The 12,936-nt window shown below is 33.1% G+C and overlaps 1 protein-coding gene across 1 annotated transcript; it reads left to right on the top strand.

The window, feature by feature from the left end:
* Nucleotides 1-430: 430 nt before the first annotated feature.
* LOC110995339 (ornithine decarboxylase antizyme 2) lies at nucleotides 431-11,535 on the top strand. Its single transcript, XM_022262460.2, is given in 8 exon segments — nucleotides 431-691; nucleotides 7,196-7,300; nucleotides 7,612-7,618; nucleotides 7,620-7,716; nucleotides 8,192-8,301; nucleotides 8,763-8,858; nucleotides 9,010-9,122; nucleotides 9,730-11,535. Coding segments are annotated over 8 exon segments (783 nt in total). The 5' UTR covers nucleotides 431-590; the 3' UTR covers nucleotides 9,884-11,535.
* The last annotated feature ends 1,401 nt before the right edge of the window (nucleotides 11,536-12,936 follow it).

The raw sequence follows: 12,936 nt of genomic DNA on the forward strand, positions 1-12,936 counted from the left end.
TCTGAAGAAAAGTAGTATGCCATCTTTAATTTCAAAAAATTGGTAAGTGTAAATAATGATAAAACATCGGTCAATAGTTCAACCACAACACTATCGAGTATCGATTTATTGTGAATTTGACAGCAATGATTTGACACTTACCATATACCAAGAAGAATGATCAATTATGTAAAATTTTAATATACATAATTATATGTATATAGTAAAAATAACCGAATAAATAAATGTTAATACAGAGAAATTTGTTTTACCATCCTAACAAAACCATCACTACGTATATTGAAACGTTTAGTAAAAAAAGAACAAACGTCACATATCCGGTCGCCATTGTGGAAAAAAATTATAACCCTACCGAATTTAGGATGTCATTAATTGTATGGTAGTGATATTCTATATGAATACCTTTGAAATAACCAGTTTAATCTATTTGACAATCTTGTTTGGTTGAAAACTGAATCTTGAAAGTCGACATTATTTTCGTTGCTTTTCTGTTGTGAGACGTGCTCCGCTAATTTTGCGCAACAAAACCCTACGGTGCTAACCGTGTTTTCTTAACAAGTACTTGAAAGGCTTAAATACGATTTGCCAGGATGACGAAGTTAATACAACAGTTAAATTTTAGTAATAGTAATTTTTATGACGTCGCAGGTGTCCTAATTGAACCCAACGCTGCGAAAATTAAAAACTTTTAGTGAGTATCTAAACTTTATTACTATAATTTAGGAACTTCTAGGCCTTAGTACACGTATCGTATATCAATTTTTGGTAAATTTTTAACCTATTAGGTACCGTGTGGTATAAATGTCCTTGTCCTTTGTTCTACGTCATCGTTCGGTGATTGTGTTATTAAATTGGATCATCATAGTCACCTTGCCATACAATTATATAAAAGACTGCCCATTATAATATTTTAGTTTTATAAACACACGGAGTGTAAAAATCCATTAAATTTCTTATCAAATATCCTTAACCATTTCCTATTTCTGTCTGCAAGAAACTAGACAAAATTTTTACTATGTACCTTGTACATATCTCATGAAGGAATTTGACGACTTTGTCTATTGCATTCACTTTTTAAAAATTATATAACAGAACTATACAATTCTACAAATTATAATGAATTTAGTAAAGTTGGTAGATTAGAAAATTAAAAATAAATTAAGTTGTTAATCTATAATAGCAATTGTCCTTACTTTTATAACATAAGCCATAATTAACTGTTAAACTTTTTTTTAACTAGGTCAGAATCATATCATGATTGATAATTTGTATCTGGGTTAAATTAAGCTAACAATTTTGCAACCTATAGAGATTTTAAACACTACCATGTCATTTATAGTTAAAATTTTATATTGCAATAGGGAATGTTTTCTGTTATTTACTATAACAAATTTTGCCGTAAATAGAACAAGTATTTTGTTAACTTAAAGCAATAGGTGATAAATATGTTTAATATGTTATGTTGTCTTTGGAGATGTACCACTCTGGAACTAATAGCAAGGTTAAATAATTGACATAGGCAATTGAGCTGGCAATTGTCCATAGATGTGTGTGAGATGTATCATTATAGTTATGACGGATAAATAAATTCAAGAATTACATAGTTACAAAAATAGTTTTTGTAACATGATGTAATTTTAACTTTTCTTGCTAAAACAATAATTTTTAAATTCAAATATAAGATCACCACCATCATGCAAACAAACTCTTTAGGTTCCTAATATTATAATGAACAATTTAGCTAATATAAACCAGCAGTAATATGCTTATCAAAACAAAATATATTTAGTTATCTCCATGTGACATTTCCATGTGATGTATGATTAGTTTATTTACTATGCTATCTAGTTTACATTAGTCATAAAGATACTACATTGTTTTGACTTGAACGCCACAATAAACTTAATTACTCAGGCTTTACTCATTTTATAAAAAAATACCTTACAATAAGATTACAAGATTGTAATATGTACTTATATTATTTTTACCAGTACTAGTTATGAATATAAAATCTCTTGAAGAGCCTTGCTTTGTATAGCTTTATTTACCATTGGGTCAGGGTTTTATCAAATGCTAAAAATGTAGTTGTCCAATTCACTTGTGTTTCAAATTTATCAAAAGAAGTTAACGTAGTTATGTAAAAGAGAATACGTCAATCACGTCAAAAAGGTTCAGAATGCGATGTTTATTAATGCTTGACTTAACTTGAGGAAAGGAGTATAAATTTTCCATAATGGAGAAATGATACTCTGGGCTTATGTAATTTAATCGCGGCGGGCGTACGTGCATTGACTCATGTTTCAATCTACATAATAAGAGATATAAGACACATACCTACTTAGGTCATTTTTAAACTTTCACATGCGGTTTGATTTAATTTCAGGGGATGGAAATTTAATAGGTTAAATGCAATAGTACAATATTGGTTACCAAGTATAATAGATTAAAATTTTATCAAATTCCTTCCAGCAGATTGTGTAAAAGCGATACTCTATGGAAAATTTTCACAAATTAAATATCAAATCATGTACAATGCTTTAATTAACTACTCTCTTATTACTATTACTTTCATTGTCATTATACATGATTAATATTATATTTATTCAAAAAGTAATTATACTCGGTGAATTGTAATAAAGTAATCAGCTGTGTACGGCCATTTGCAATATTGATCCAATATGGCGGACGGACCCAAATAAACAATAAGTCACGTGTTTTGGCGTGCGAATTGTTTACGGTTTATTTTTAAAACAGGCGTGGCATGGCGTTTCGTTTTCTAGGAAATTTGTTTATGACGCATAGAGTAAGAATTTAGAAAGGTGATAATATTTATAAGTGATAGATACAGTATAAACTATGTTTTTAAATATTTTTTTTATGGCAGAAATACTAACGTCTATTTTCATAATGAAAAATTGCTTTAGCCTTTAACAGTATTGTTGCCAAAACATTACAATGATCGCATAATATTAATTATTCGAAAGTGCATAACATGGCAACGTTTCAAAATGACGTAAATATATTTGTTTGGTCAGTTTACTTTTCAATTTTCAGTATTTATGTAGATAAACAGACAATTTTTAGAAATAAAAAAAAAACCGAATTGAATCGAAATCCGTCTAATTACATTGTTTGAATTAAGGTCCTCTTTTTCTGACAAGTGTGATAACAAGATATACAAGTCATTCACTGAAATCATCTAAAAAAATATTAATTTTACAGGCAAGCATACAAGATATCAATCTTATGTAATATGTTAGCATTAATGTATAGACACGTGATTAATACTTTATAACAGTTAATTATTATGAAATCATTGCTGAGAGCAATTATGATAAATTGAACCATCAACTATCTGACCTATAGATTTTATTACTGTCACGTTTTTCAAATCGTTTATTATCCCTAAGTTGATCGTACGTACTGTGTAAAGTGTTTCCACTTTACAAATATGTATGAAAGATCGCAAGTAAGTACCTATAAGATTGTTTAATCAATGAAATGGCGGAGGTCACTACTCACTATATGCGATCAAAAGATCTTTCAAGCAGGTCCAAACCAGGTTTGTCCTAGTTTTTTTGGACTCCTTTTCATTTTGTTTACTGTCCATAAAAATTTCAAGTCCCTATGGCTAAACTAAAATGCCGTCAATTTTTTTAAAATATAATTTGTCTAATCAAAGTCCTGTAACATTACCATCTAGCTTAATTAAAATTTTTACTAAAACTTTACTAAAAGGATATTTAACAAAAGAAAATGTCCAATGATACTACTTACAGTTTATTCTACTAATTTCCGTCTCTTTATTACGAATTTAAAGACGCATGTTAGAATTTTGTTCCGCGAATATAGCCTTGAATACACCTTATCTTTCGAAATGGTAATTTTACCATTCTATTGTAGAACTTAGGTAGTTAGAACCTTGAAGTTCTATCTGTGTTGTAATTTTCTAGTTAACTAAATATTTTTTTTATTGGAAACACCGATAATTAGTTTTAAAACATCCAGTGTAATAATATCGTTATTTCCACTAGTACCAACTGTGAACTTTTTTGCACTAACTTTTGTAATAAGTAGAAATTCTCCCGGTTTCTAAATGAAACAATATTTATTATAGGTACACATGTAACATTTAAATGAAAATATTTAATTCTACAATAACGTTGTTATATGTTGAAATAATGAAAAATAACAACATCATTACGGATAATAAACATGAAAAAATTGATTATTTACATTTATCCTGATGATAAAATCATACCGAAGCCATTTACTAGTAAGGAAGACCTATTAAAAACAACTGATATATGACACAAATAATTTATTAATTAACTCTTTACACGTGTAAAATTATTTATTATACAAGCATGCCAGAGAATTAATATTATGTCCTTTCGTTTACATATGAAATTGACGTTTTGTCATACTGGCCACTTTGAGCACAAATATCTCCTCTGTGGTTAGGAATTCCAAATTCAATTTTTGACAGCTATTTACTCGTGCATTTGTTTTTCGAAATCCACGATTCATTTCATTTTCCCGTTTTTTCTTCTTTGCGTCACCCTAAATTATAAAATGGAAAACATGAAACACGAAAAACACGAAGTGTCGGTTTTTATGAGTACCAGTTCCACCGTGGGACCAGTGCTGCAGAAACGGCTCTAAGCTTTAATGATGTGTATGGCGGCGATGTCGCAAAAGAAAATACAGCGCGTTTTTAGTTCTAACATTTTCGTTCTGGAAATTTCGACCTTCGACAAAAGCGCGTCGAAAGCTGCGTTACACTCACTTACATTACACTTAACCGGCACAATAATGAGGGATTTGAAATCGAATCAGTACCTTTGATTAAATGTGGACCTGTACGATTATCGGAAGCACTCATCGCAATGGCTGAACCCAGCCGAACCACCAAATCGTGGCCCAAGCAAGAATTGACTCCGAAAAATTTACTTACTCCGAAAAAGCTAGCTGCTGAGGAATCAAGGCTGGTCAATAGCTCTATGCCATTCCTGCCTCAAGACAACGTTAGACACACTGCACAACAGATGCTACCAAATTAGAGTAGCCTCTAATGGAATGTCTAAGACATCTACCGTACTCCCTGGAACTTGCTCCAACAGATTACCATTTTTCTTGATATCTGGATTACTTGTCTTGGGGCAGTCGAACCCGTCTTCAAAGATATGATTCCCGTCCGAAAAAAGGCATCAATCATCAACCTATAAGATGCCAAAAGTGCATAGATAGCAATGGTACATATGTACTTTAATTCGGTACATAAAATATTCTATTTAAAAAAAACTAAATTCCTCTGATACAAAACGCCAATTTAATAATCATCTTATAAATTTCTCCAATGCATTTGTTCGTAATTTTAATTTTCTCAGTTTTTAGCTATTTTTGTTGTTGTCAACAATAAAGATTAAAATTGATGCCAATTGTGCGTTTTTGAAGAAATTGTCTTTTGCGTCGTATTCTATTTATAATTTGGCAATCGTACTGTAGAAATGTTTATCCTGTATTCTTAGTTTGATTTGAGATTTCCTCTGAACCACTCGTCATCACAGAGTAAAATACTAAAAAATTCTATAGGCACGGTGTTGTTTATGGCACACAGTATAGGAATCTTTTACAAAAAGATTCCAATAATTTTTTTATAATAAATAAAGGCTAGTAGAGTATTGTCGTAAACATTCCATTTGAGTTGTGATATCTTCTAGATTTTATAAATTTATACTAAATCGTTGATCGTACTACAGAATTTAAAAGAAGATGGTTGTGAAAGTATACTGGTGAGTTTTATTGTTTTTCGTATGGAATAAACTATACACAATCACACAACACAGACGAATTAGGTATTATTTAGTTATAATAAATCTTGTGGATAATTGATCTTTGTTATATATAATTTGTTAGCTGTAAATAATTGTTTACAAATTTCGTAGACACTTTATTTGCCCATGTTCATTATCAATTATATTTTTTTTGTTAGCACAAAGATTTTCATAAATCGCTGCATTGTAATAAAATAAATCTGGGTCTTAGCGTAAAACATTGATAAGCATTTTAATTCTATTTCCCTTGGCTGAATATTTCCTGATAAGCACGAATAGGATGTTATTTACGAGTTTTATTGCATTGTAATTTTATTTTAACCTTCAGTAACGACTGATAACAATTGTTTGGTTACAGAACACGAAAAATTCGTTTCACAATCCATAAATATTTCCTTAGGTTTTTATGATGGGTTTTTATGTAGAATGTTGTATAAAGATGGTAAAATGTTCTAATTGAAATTCAGTAAAGAAAATCTTATTATTCAAGGGGTCGAGATATATTCACCAGCACAGCTGGAGTTATAAATGCATAGGTATTTTATAAATGCTACTTAAAATGTCGCATGTTAAAGGTTGTCCTAAATAATCGGCTTCTGCGTATATAACGGCTCTTGGCTTCAGAACCTTGATACTTAATAAGAAAGCGGCTAAAAAGGAAAGGACCGCTTAGTCCGCATTAAGACCTTTATTGGTTAATGTGTCTGTTACACTGAAGATTCCCTATATTTCCAAGTATCTTGTCATTTCATGCACCGGAAGTTGCGCATAGAGTATAGATTGATTATAATTGGTCAAATGCGGCTTACTGTCAACTTTCTGAACGTTTGAAATGTCTTCGACCATATTCTGAATTTGAATATACGATAATTTGAAACATTATTTCCATAACTCGGTGTTTTCAGTACTTTTCCTGTCGTGTCGTCAGCGTGTATAATAAATTCGTGTTTATAACCTTCAGTGCTTTCCAAGTCAAATACTTCAATGTATGTTTATGTCGTCTGACCTAAAACGATTGTTTTGTAAGTTTAATGTACAAATGACAAAAATAAAAGGGAGTGTTTCTGGCATAACGAGCCATGTTGAATTAGAACACAGATGTTTTTTTTTATGTAATAGGAGGAAAACGAGCATCATCTGATGTAAAGTGATGCCGCCGCCTATGGACACAATGTCAGAAGGCTCGCAAGTGCGTTGCCGGTCTTTCAAGAATTGTACGCTTTTTTGAAGGACTAGGGTCGATGGGCAGCTCGTTCCATGTAGTGGTTGTGCGTGGTAACAACTGCTTTAGAAAACGCTGAATTGTGGAACGACGGAGTATGGACGACAAATATAATTAATTGTTGTTTTTTTTTCAGCGGTGATGATGCGTCATCTTTGAGCGCGGCGGGCAGCAAGCGCTCGGCTTTGTCGGCTTCCGACGCCGAGTGTTTTTCGCTGTGCCTGGGTGCCGGGCCTCTGTGGTAAGTTCCAGGCGTTTAAGGTTTTTGCTTTATAGAACACGTCCGAAGTAATTTAGATGGCGGTAGGTATACATGAACACATCTTTATTATGTGTTTTAGAAGCATTTGAACGAACTGTTGAACTATGTTTGGAACGGGTAGTGTGAACTTAGTCGAACTTTGATTAATTTTAGACTGAGGGTAGTTCTGTTTTTTTTTTTTCAATAATTCTAATGTATAATTTCAAAGAGCAGCTTTAGCAGCCGTACACCGATAGTCATAATATTAGTAGTAACTGAAATGTGAATAATTATTACCATATCTTCCCCAGGTGGTCCTGATGTCCCTGCTCACCTGCCTGCTCCGCCCGGAGGGGTGAGCAGCGGGGCTTCGAGCCCCGCAACCCCGTCCACGCCCACACATGACGACAACCACCGTATGTTTCAGTTTTAATAATACTTTTAATGGTATCTCACTTTTAGGCCCTTTTTCAGACAGATAAAAATATTTACTATCCAATATAAGCTGACCGTAGGTTCAATTTTGTTATCATTCAAAAGACAAATCTTTTTTACTCAATATGTCATATGAAACATGGTGGAGTGGTTGCAACCCCTTACAAACGTTATGTAAAACACAGAACTTGGCGATTAAAAAGAGTGGCGGAGAGTTTATTGCCAGTTCTTCTCTTCCGGTCTACGCCCTTGACTTGAGAACTGGCAGTAAATGTAAAATTAGAATCATTTAATGTATATTTCATTTTTTTTTGACGTTCATAAGTGTACATTGTGTCACCTATATGAATAAATGATTTTTGATTGATTGATTGTAGTGGCACTGACAGCTGAGTCATAGATGATGGAATGGTACTAATGAAGTCAATTAAAATAATTATGTAATTTGTTTTTCAGGCGACTTGTTGAGTACGTTACTATGGTCAAGCGTAAGTTCGCTCAGCAACAGCGAGGAGAGCCTCAGCTCCGACTCCACTGCGCCCGCGCACCCCTTACATCGGGAGGAGGTCAGTATATGCCTTTACTGTGAGGTGAAAAATATATACAAGTCTACAGATCAACCATGTCACACTTGCAAGGGCTCATCTGTGGCACGGATTTCCAGTAATTGATTTTGAAATAGTCAACTAGTCAACAAGTCACTTCAATTCTATTAATATTTGGAATTATATGTTACAAATTTTGAACAAAAATTACGAAATAGCCGGCTTATATGCATATTTTGAAATGTTTGCGTATAATTTTGGATATTAAATAAAAAATAAAGTTAATCGGGGACGCTACAACTTTTTTAGTTCTGGGCCTCAGATATCTTGAAGATCATTTTTCAATGTGCCTAGTTCTAAGGCAAGCCGGTTTCCTCACCATGTTTTCCTGGTTTTGCCGGGGATCGAACCTATGACCTCGGTGATGAGGGACCTGTCTGAAGCCATTAGGCCAACAGTAATTTGATATAAAATATTTTCAGACAATCCGTAAGATCTTAGAGCGCAAGGACTCGAAGGCAGTGAAGATCGACCTTAAGATATATCTCACTGAGAACACCTTTACACGATGGGAAGCTGTGAGTATCATTAAAAAATATTGTATTCACATTGAATTTTTAATTCCGTAGAATCATGACAGCTGTCATTTTTTGACGTGTCACAGACTACAAACCTTTTTCAATTTCAATACGAGTCTGAAGAATTGACCGAAGTGCTAAACATTCGCAGGTGGTGAAAGGCAACACGATGTACCTTCGTGTGCCTGGCGTGCTTCAGTCCGGAAGCAAGGAGAGCTTCATGCTGCTCTTGGACTTCGCTGAGGAGAGGCTTCGATGCTCCAAGTTAGTATTTTAACTCCTCTTTATAACGATGTTTCAATTGTCGTTGGCCATTATAGAATTACTTCAGTGAAATAATTAAAATCTATTTTCTATACGTTGGGAAATTTTTACACTTAAAAAAAATATTAAATATTATTATTATTATTATTACAAATTATGTAGATTAAAATCTTGAAAATACTTATGATTTGTAGTATTCCCTATTAGGGTATACCTGTATTTATCATTTAGTCTGTGAAGAAAAAAAACTGTCGTGGGATTTAAGATTGCTATAACATCCATATGCCGACAGCGTATTATATCTTATTTCGGCCATACAATGCTCAGAGGCAATGAGAACTTGGAGAAACTGATTGTGGTTGGTAACACAGAAGATAAAAGATCACGTGGCCGTTCACAAACAAGATGGACCGATCAAGTTAAGATCAAAACTATACACTGTTATATTAGAGGCACTGTTCAGAAATCTGGGTTCAGATGTATTCTTGCTTACCGCGACGCTATGACATTAGCAACGTTATAATACCTCGACTGTAAGAATAAACGATTGAATGATAAGAATGTTATTAATTTATTGTAAACTAATGAATAAATACTATTATTCCAGCTGCATAATCTGCGTGCTGAAGTCTCGCCCCGACAGGGCCACCCTCCTGCGCACCTTCATGTTCATGGGATTCCAGCTGCTGCCTCCCGGCTCCCCTCTTGCCGCTGACATCGCGAACCCGGCTTACGTCTTCCTGCACTACAACATGCAGTAGGGTTGCCAGGTATATTCCCCTCATTCCTTTAATCTTGACGTTGACAGCTGTCAAATTGTGAAAATTTCATACTTCTTGTTTTTATTAAAGTTAAATAAGGCGAATTTTAAATTTTTAAATCAAATGTTTCCTTCACTAACGTCAAAGAACGACCTTCGTCACAACGTCACCGTCGAAACGAATTTGTCAGCTGCCAAACCGCAAAACTCGACATTGACATTGACATGTCATTTCTAAGTAACACCTTGTCTCATCAAATATTTTTAAATGGTAGAAAGTATACATTATGTTAGCTGTAAAATGTAATTAGAGTCCTTTCGAATATTTACCTGGCAATCCCTGTCGTGACAGCAGCAGTATTTTATAAGCCAATCTTCCTAACAAAATCTGATTAGAATTGGCTTAACGCAGTATTTTATTGAAATTTCAAAAGCTGTCACCGTTTCGCCATTTACCAGTATTTAATGCACTTAACTCGCTTGATTAGATTTCGGCATCAACAAGTCTTATTATAGAGTAGATTTAGTCGCAAAACTCTACTTCAATCTCTTTAAAGACAACTTATACTTTCGAAAATCTAGAAATTAGTTTTAAAGAGATCGAAGTAGACTTGAGAATTTTCTAGAATTTCAGCTTTGGATTTCATTTTGAAACTGCAATTTTAGAATTTATTAAGCGTTATGTCGTCGTGTTACCCCCTCCGGGTTAGAGAAAACTAAAAAAAAAATATAAAAATAAAAAAATACAAAAAAATGTTTGTTTACTTTGAATGTTTTTTTTTCTTCATTTTATCTTAATAGTGTAAGCCCCGCAAATTGCTAAATGAATTGAAATATAATCTGTGGAACTACTGTGACTCGATTTGAGTGAAATTTTCTTAATTGTCAGTTAATGTGACAAGGTTCCAAATCACTAGCAACTTGCGAAGCTTTTATATGTAGATTAATTCACATTTATTTTTTGTATCACACTTTTGACTACAGGTTAATTTTAAGACTTACTGTATATTTTTTTAATTTTCAATCGTACTTATCCAATAAACATTTTTAAAATTTAAAATGTGTGTCAATTTTTTTCACTTCAGAATATTTGGTTATAACGAGACCAAATAATTTCAATTTATCGAATTTAAATTTCATTCATTGTTTTTAATAATTAAAGTAAACTAAGGTATAAAGGTTTAGATTTAATTTTTCCCCTATATAAGGTTTTGGACTAATTTTGAGTAAGTTAGTATTTAATTGTACTGTTGACAATTTGTGTAGTGGCATTCTGTGTGTTTCATTTTGGTTTCTTCTAAGCTAAGATTTTTATATTAAAGGCAGTAAAAGGATTATTAAAAGTTTCATTATTTAAGTATTAATATTAAATCAAAATGCAGCAATTTCAAGACTTTAAAACTTAAATATATCTAGATTTCTAAACCAACCACTACACTGTATGGCGTGGGTTTTATTCCCGAAAACTACATCGACAATCAATAACAAATGTTCCCCTGCCCCCTGCCCCATGTACAATTGAGGGCATGGGCTTAATGAAAATTGTCAAGAGTGCAAGATTTAAGTTTCTTGTTTTAAGTATTTGATCGAAGTATTTCATTTACGAAACACATAGTTGTAAGTTATGTAAAGGTATTAAAAATAAAATAAATATTGCGTGTTTTATTTATCTCTCCCATCCCAACATTATCGTATTTGATCTTGTCACGTCTGTGATTTGTATCCGAAAAAAAAATCAACTAAATTTACGCGGACATTGTGTCTGCGCTTTGAACATTATGACCATAAATTAGGCCAGAATTTAACGATCGAATTGGAATCCCTAGTCTGTCAAATTCGAGTCATATTTTGACAGTGACAGTTCGCATATAAAATTTAGGTACGTTTAAAATCAAATAAAAAAATTGCAGCCTGAGTCTGTGGTCCTTTAGTTAATATTGTGTTTCCGAAACAATTCGACTTAGGGTTCTTCTAGAAGAGAGCGTACCAGTTTTTAAAAAGCCGGCAGCAAGCCAGCCGTCTAGGAATGCTAGTGCGAGGCAGTGAGAGTGTCCACGAGCGGCGGTATCACTTAACATCTGCCTTCTGTAACATAAAAAATAAACAGTTATATTATTATATTATATATTTCCACCAGGCTTTTTACAAGTTATATTTTTGATACTATATTGGTTCATATACTTACCTATTTTGATTTAATCTACAAAAATGGTATATTTTATTTTAAATAAAGGCGAGATTTCGACAATCACAAACAAATACGCAATATTCGGTTGGTCCCAAAGTTGTCACTGGCATATTATTTTTAAATTTCGAACATGACAATAACAAAATATTTTATTCTATTTTTGAATGTTTGAATATTGTTAAACAAAAAACAATAACTTTCCGTAATATTCCACGATAGAGTGGGCATTGAAAAAAAACCGAATAGCTGCTATTACGTTGCACCGCTATGGGCACTCGCCGAGTAGCATTTTTAAGCTCAAAAAATTCAATATAACACTTAGACTTGTGTACCGTACTATTGATAGATATTACACGGAAATCTACAAATAAAATTGTGGGCACATCCTGAAGTCGTAGGTTCGATCCCCGGCTGTGCACCAATGGACTTTCTATGTGCGCATTTAACATTACCGACCCGATGTCTTAGACCCAAAAAGTCGACGACGTGTGTCAGGCACTGGAGACTGATCACCTACTTGCCTATTAGATTTAAATATGATCATGAAACAGATTCAGAATAAATCTGAGGCCAAGACCTGAAAGAGGTTGTAGAGCATTAATTTAAAGCGCTGTATAGAAATTTTTACGCAGGTTTTTTGTGCTCATAGATAAGACCTACATCAAAACTACAGTTTCAAGTTTTTTAATTAAAAGTGTTATTAACGAAGTCATCGACCGGTACATGTATGTAGGAAATAAAACAATAGCTTTTATCCGTACATCTGGGAACTGTAATTATCCAAGTCCTTAATGGACGAACTTAATATAGAGAGTGGTAGACACTTGGTCGCAGAAATACACCCTGAGAAGTAATTGTTGTTGACA

Source organism: Pieris rapae, chromosome 15, assembly GCF_905147795.1.
Source record: "Pieris rapae chromosome 15, ilPieRapa1.1, whole genome shotgun sequence".
Lineage (NCBI taxonomy): Eukaryota > Metazoa > Arthropoda > Insecta > Lepidoptera > Pieridae > Pieris > Pieris rapae.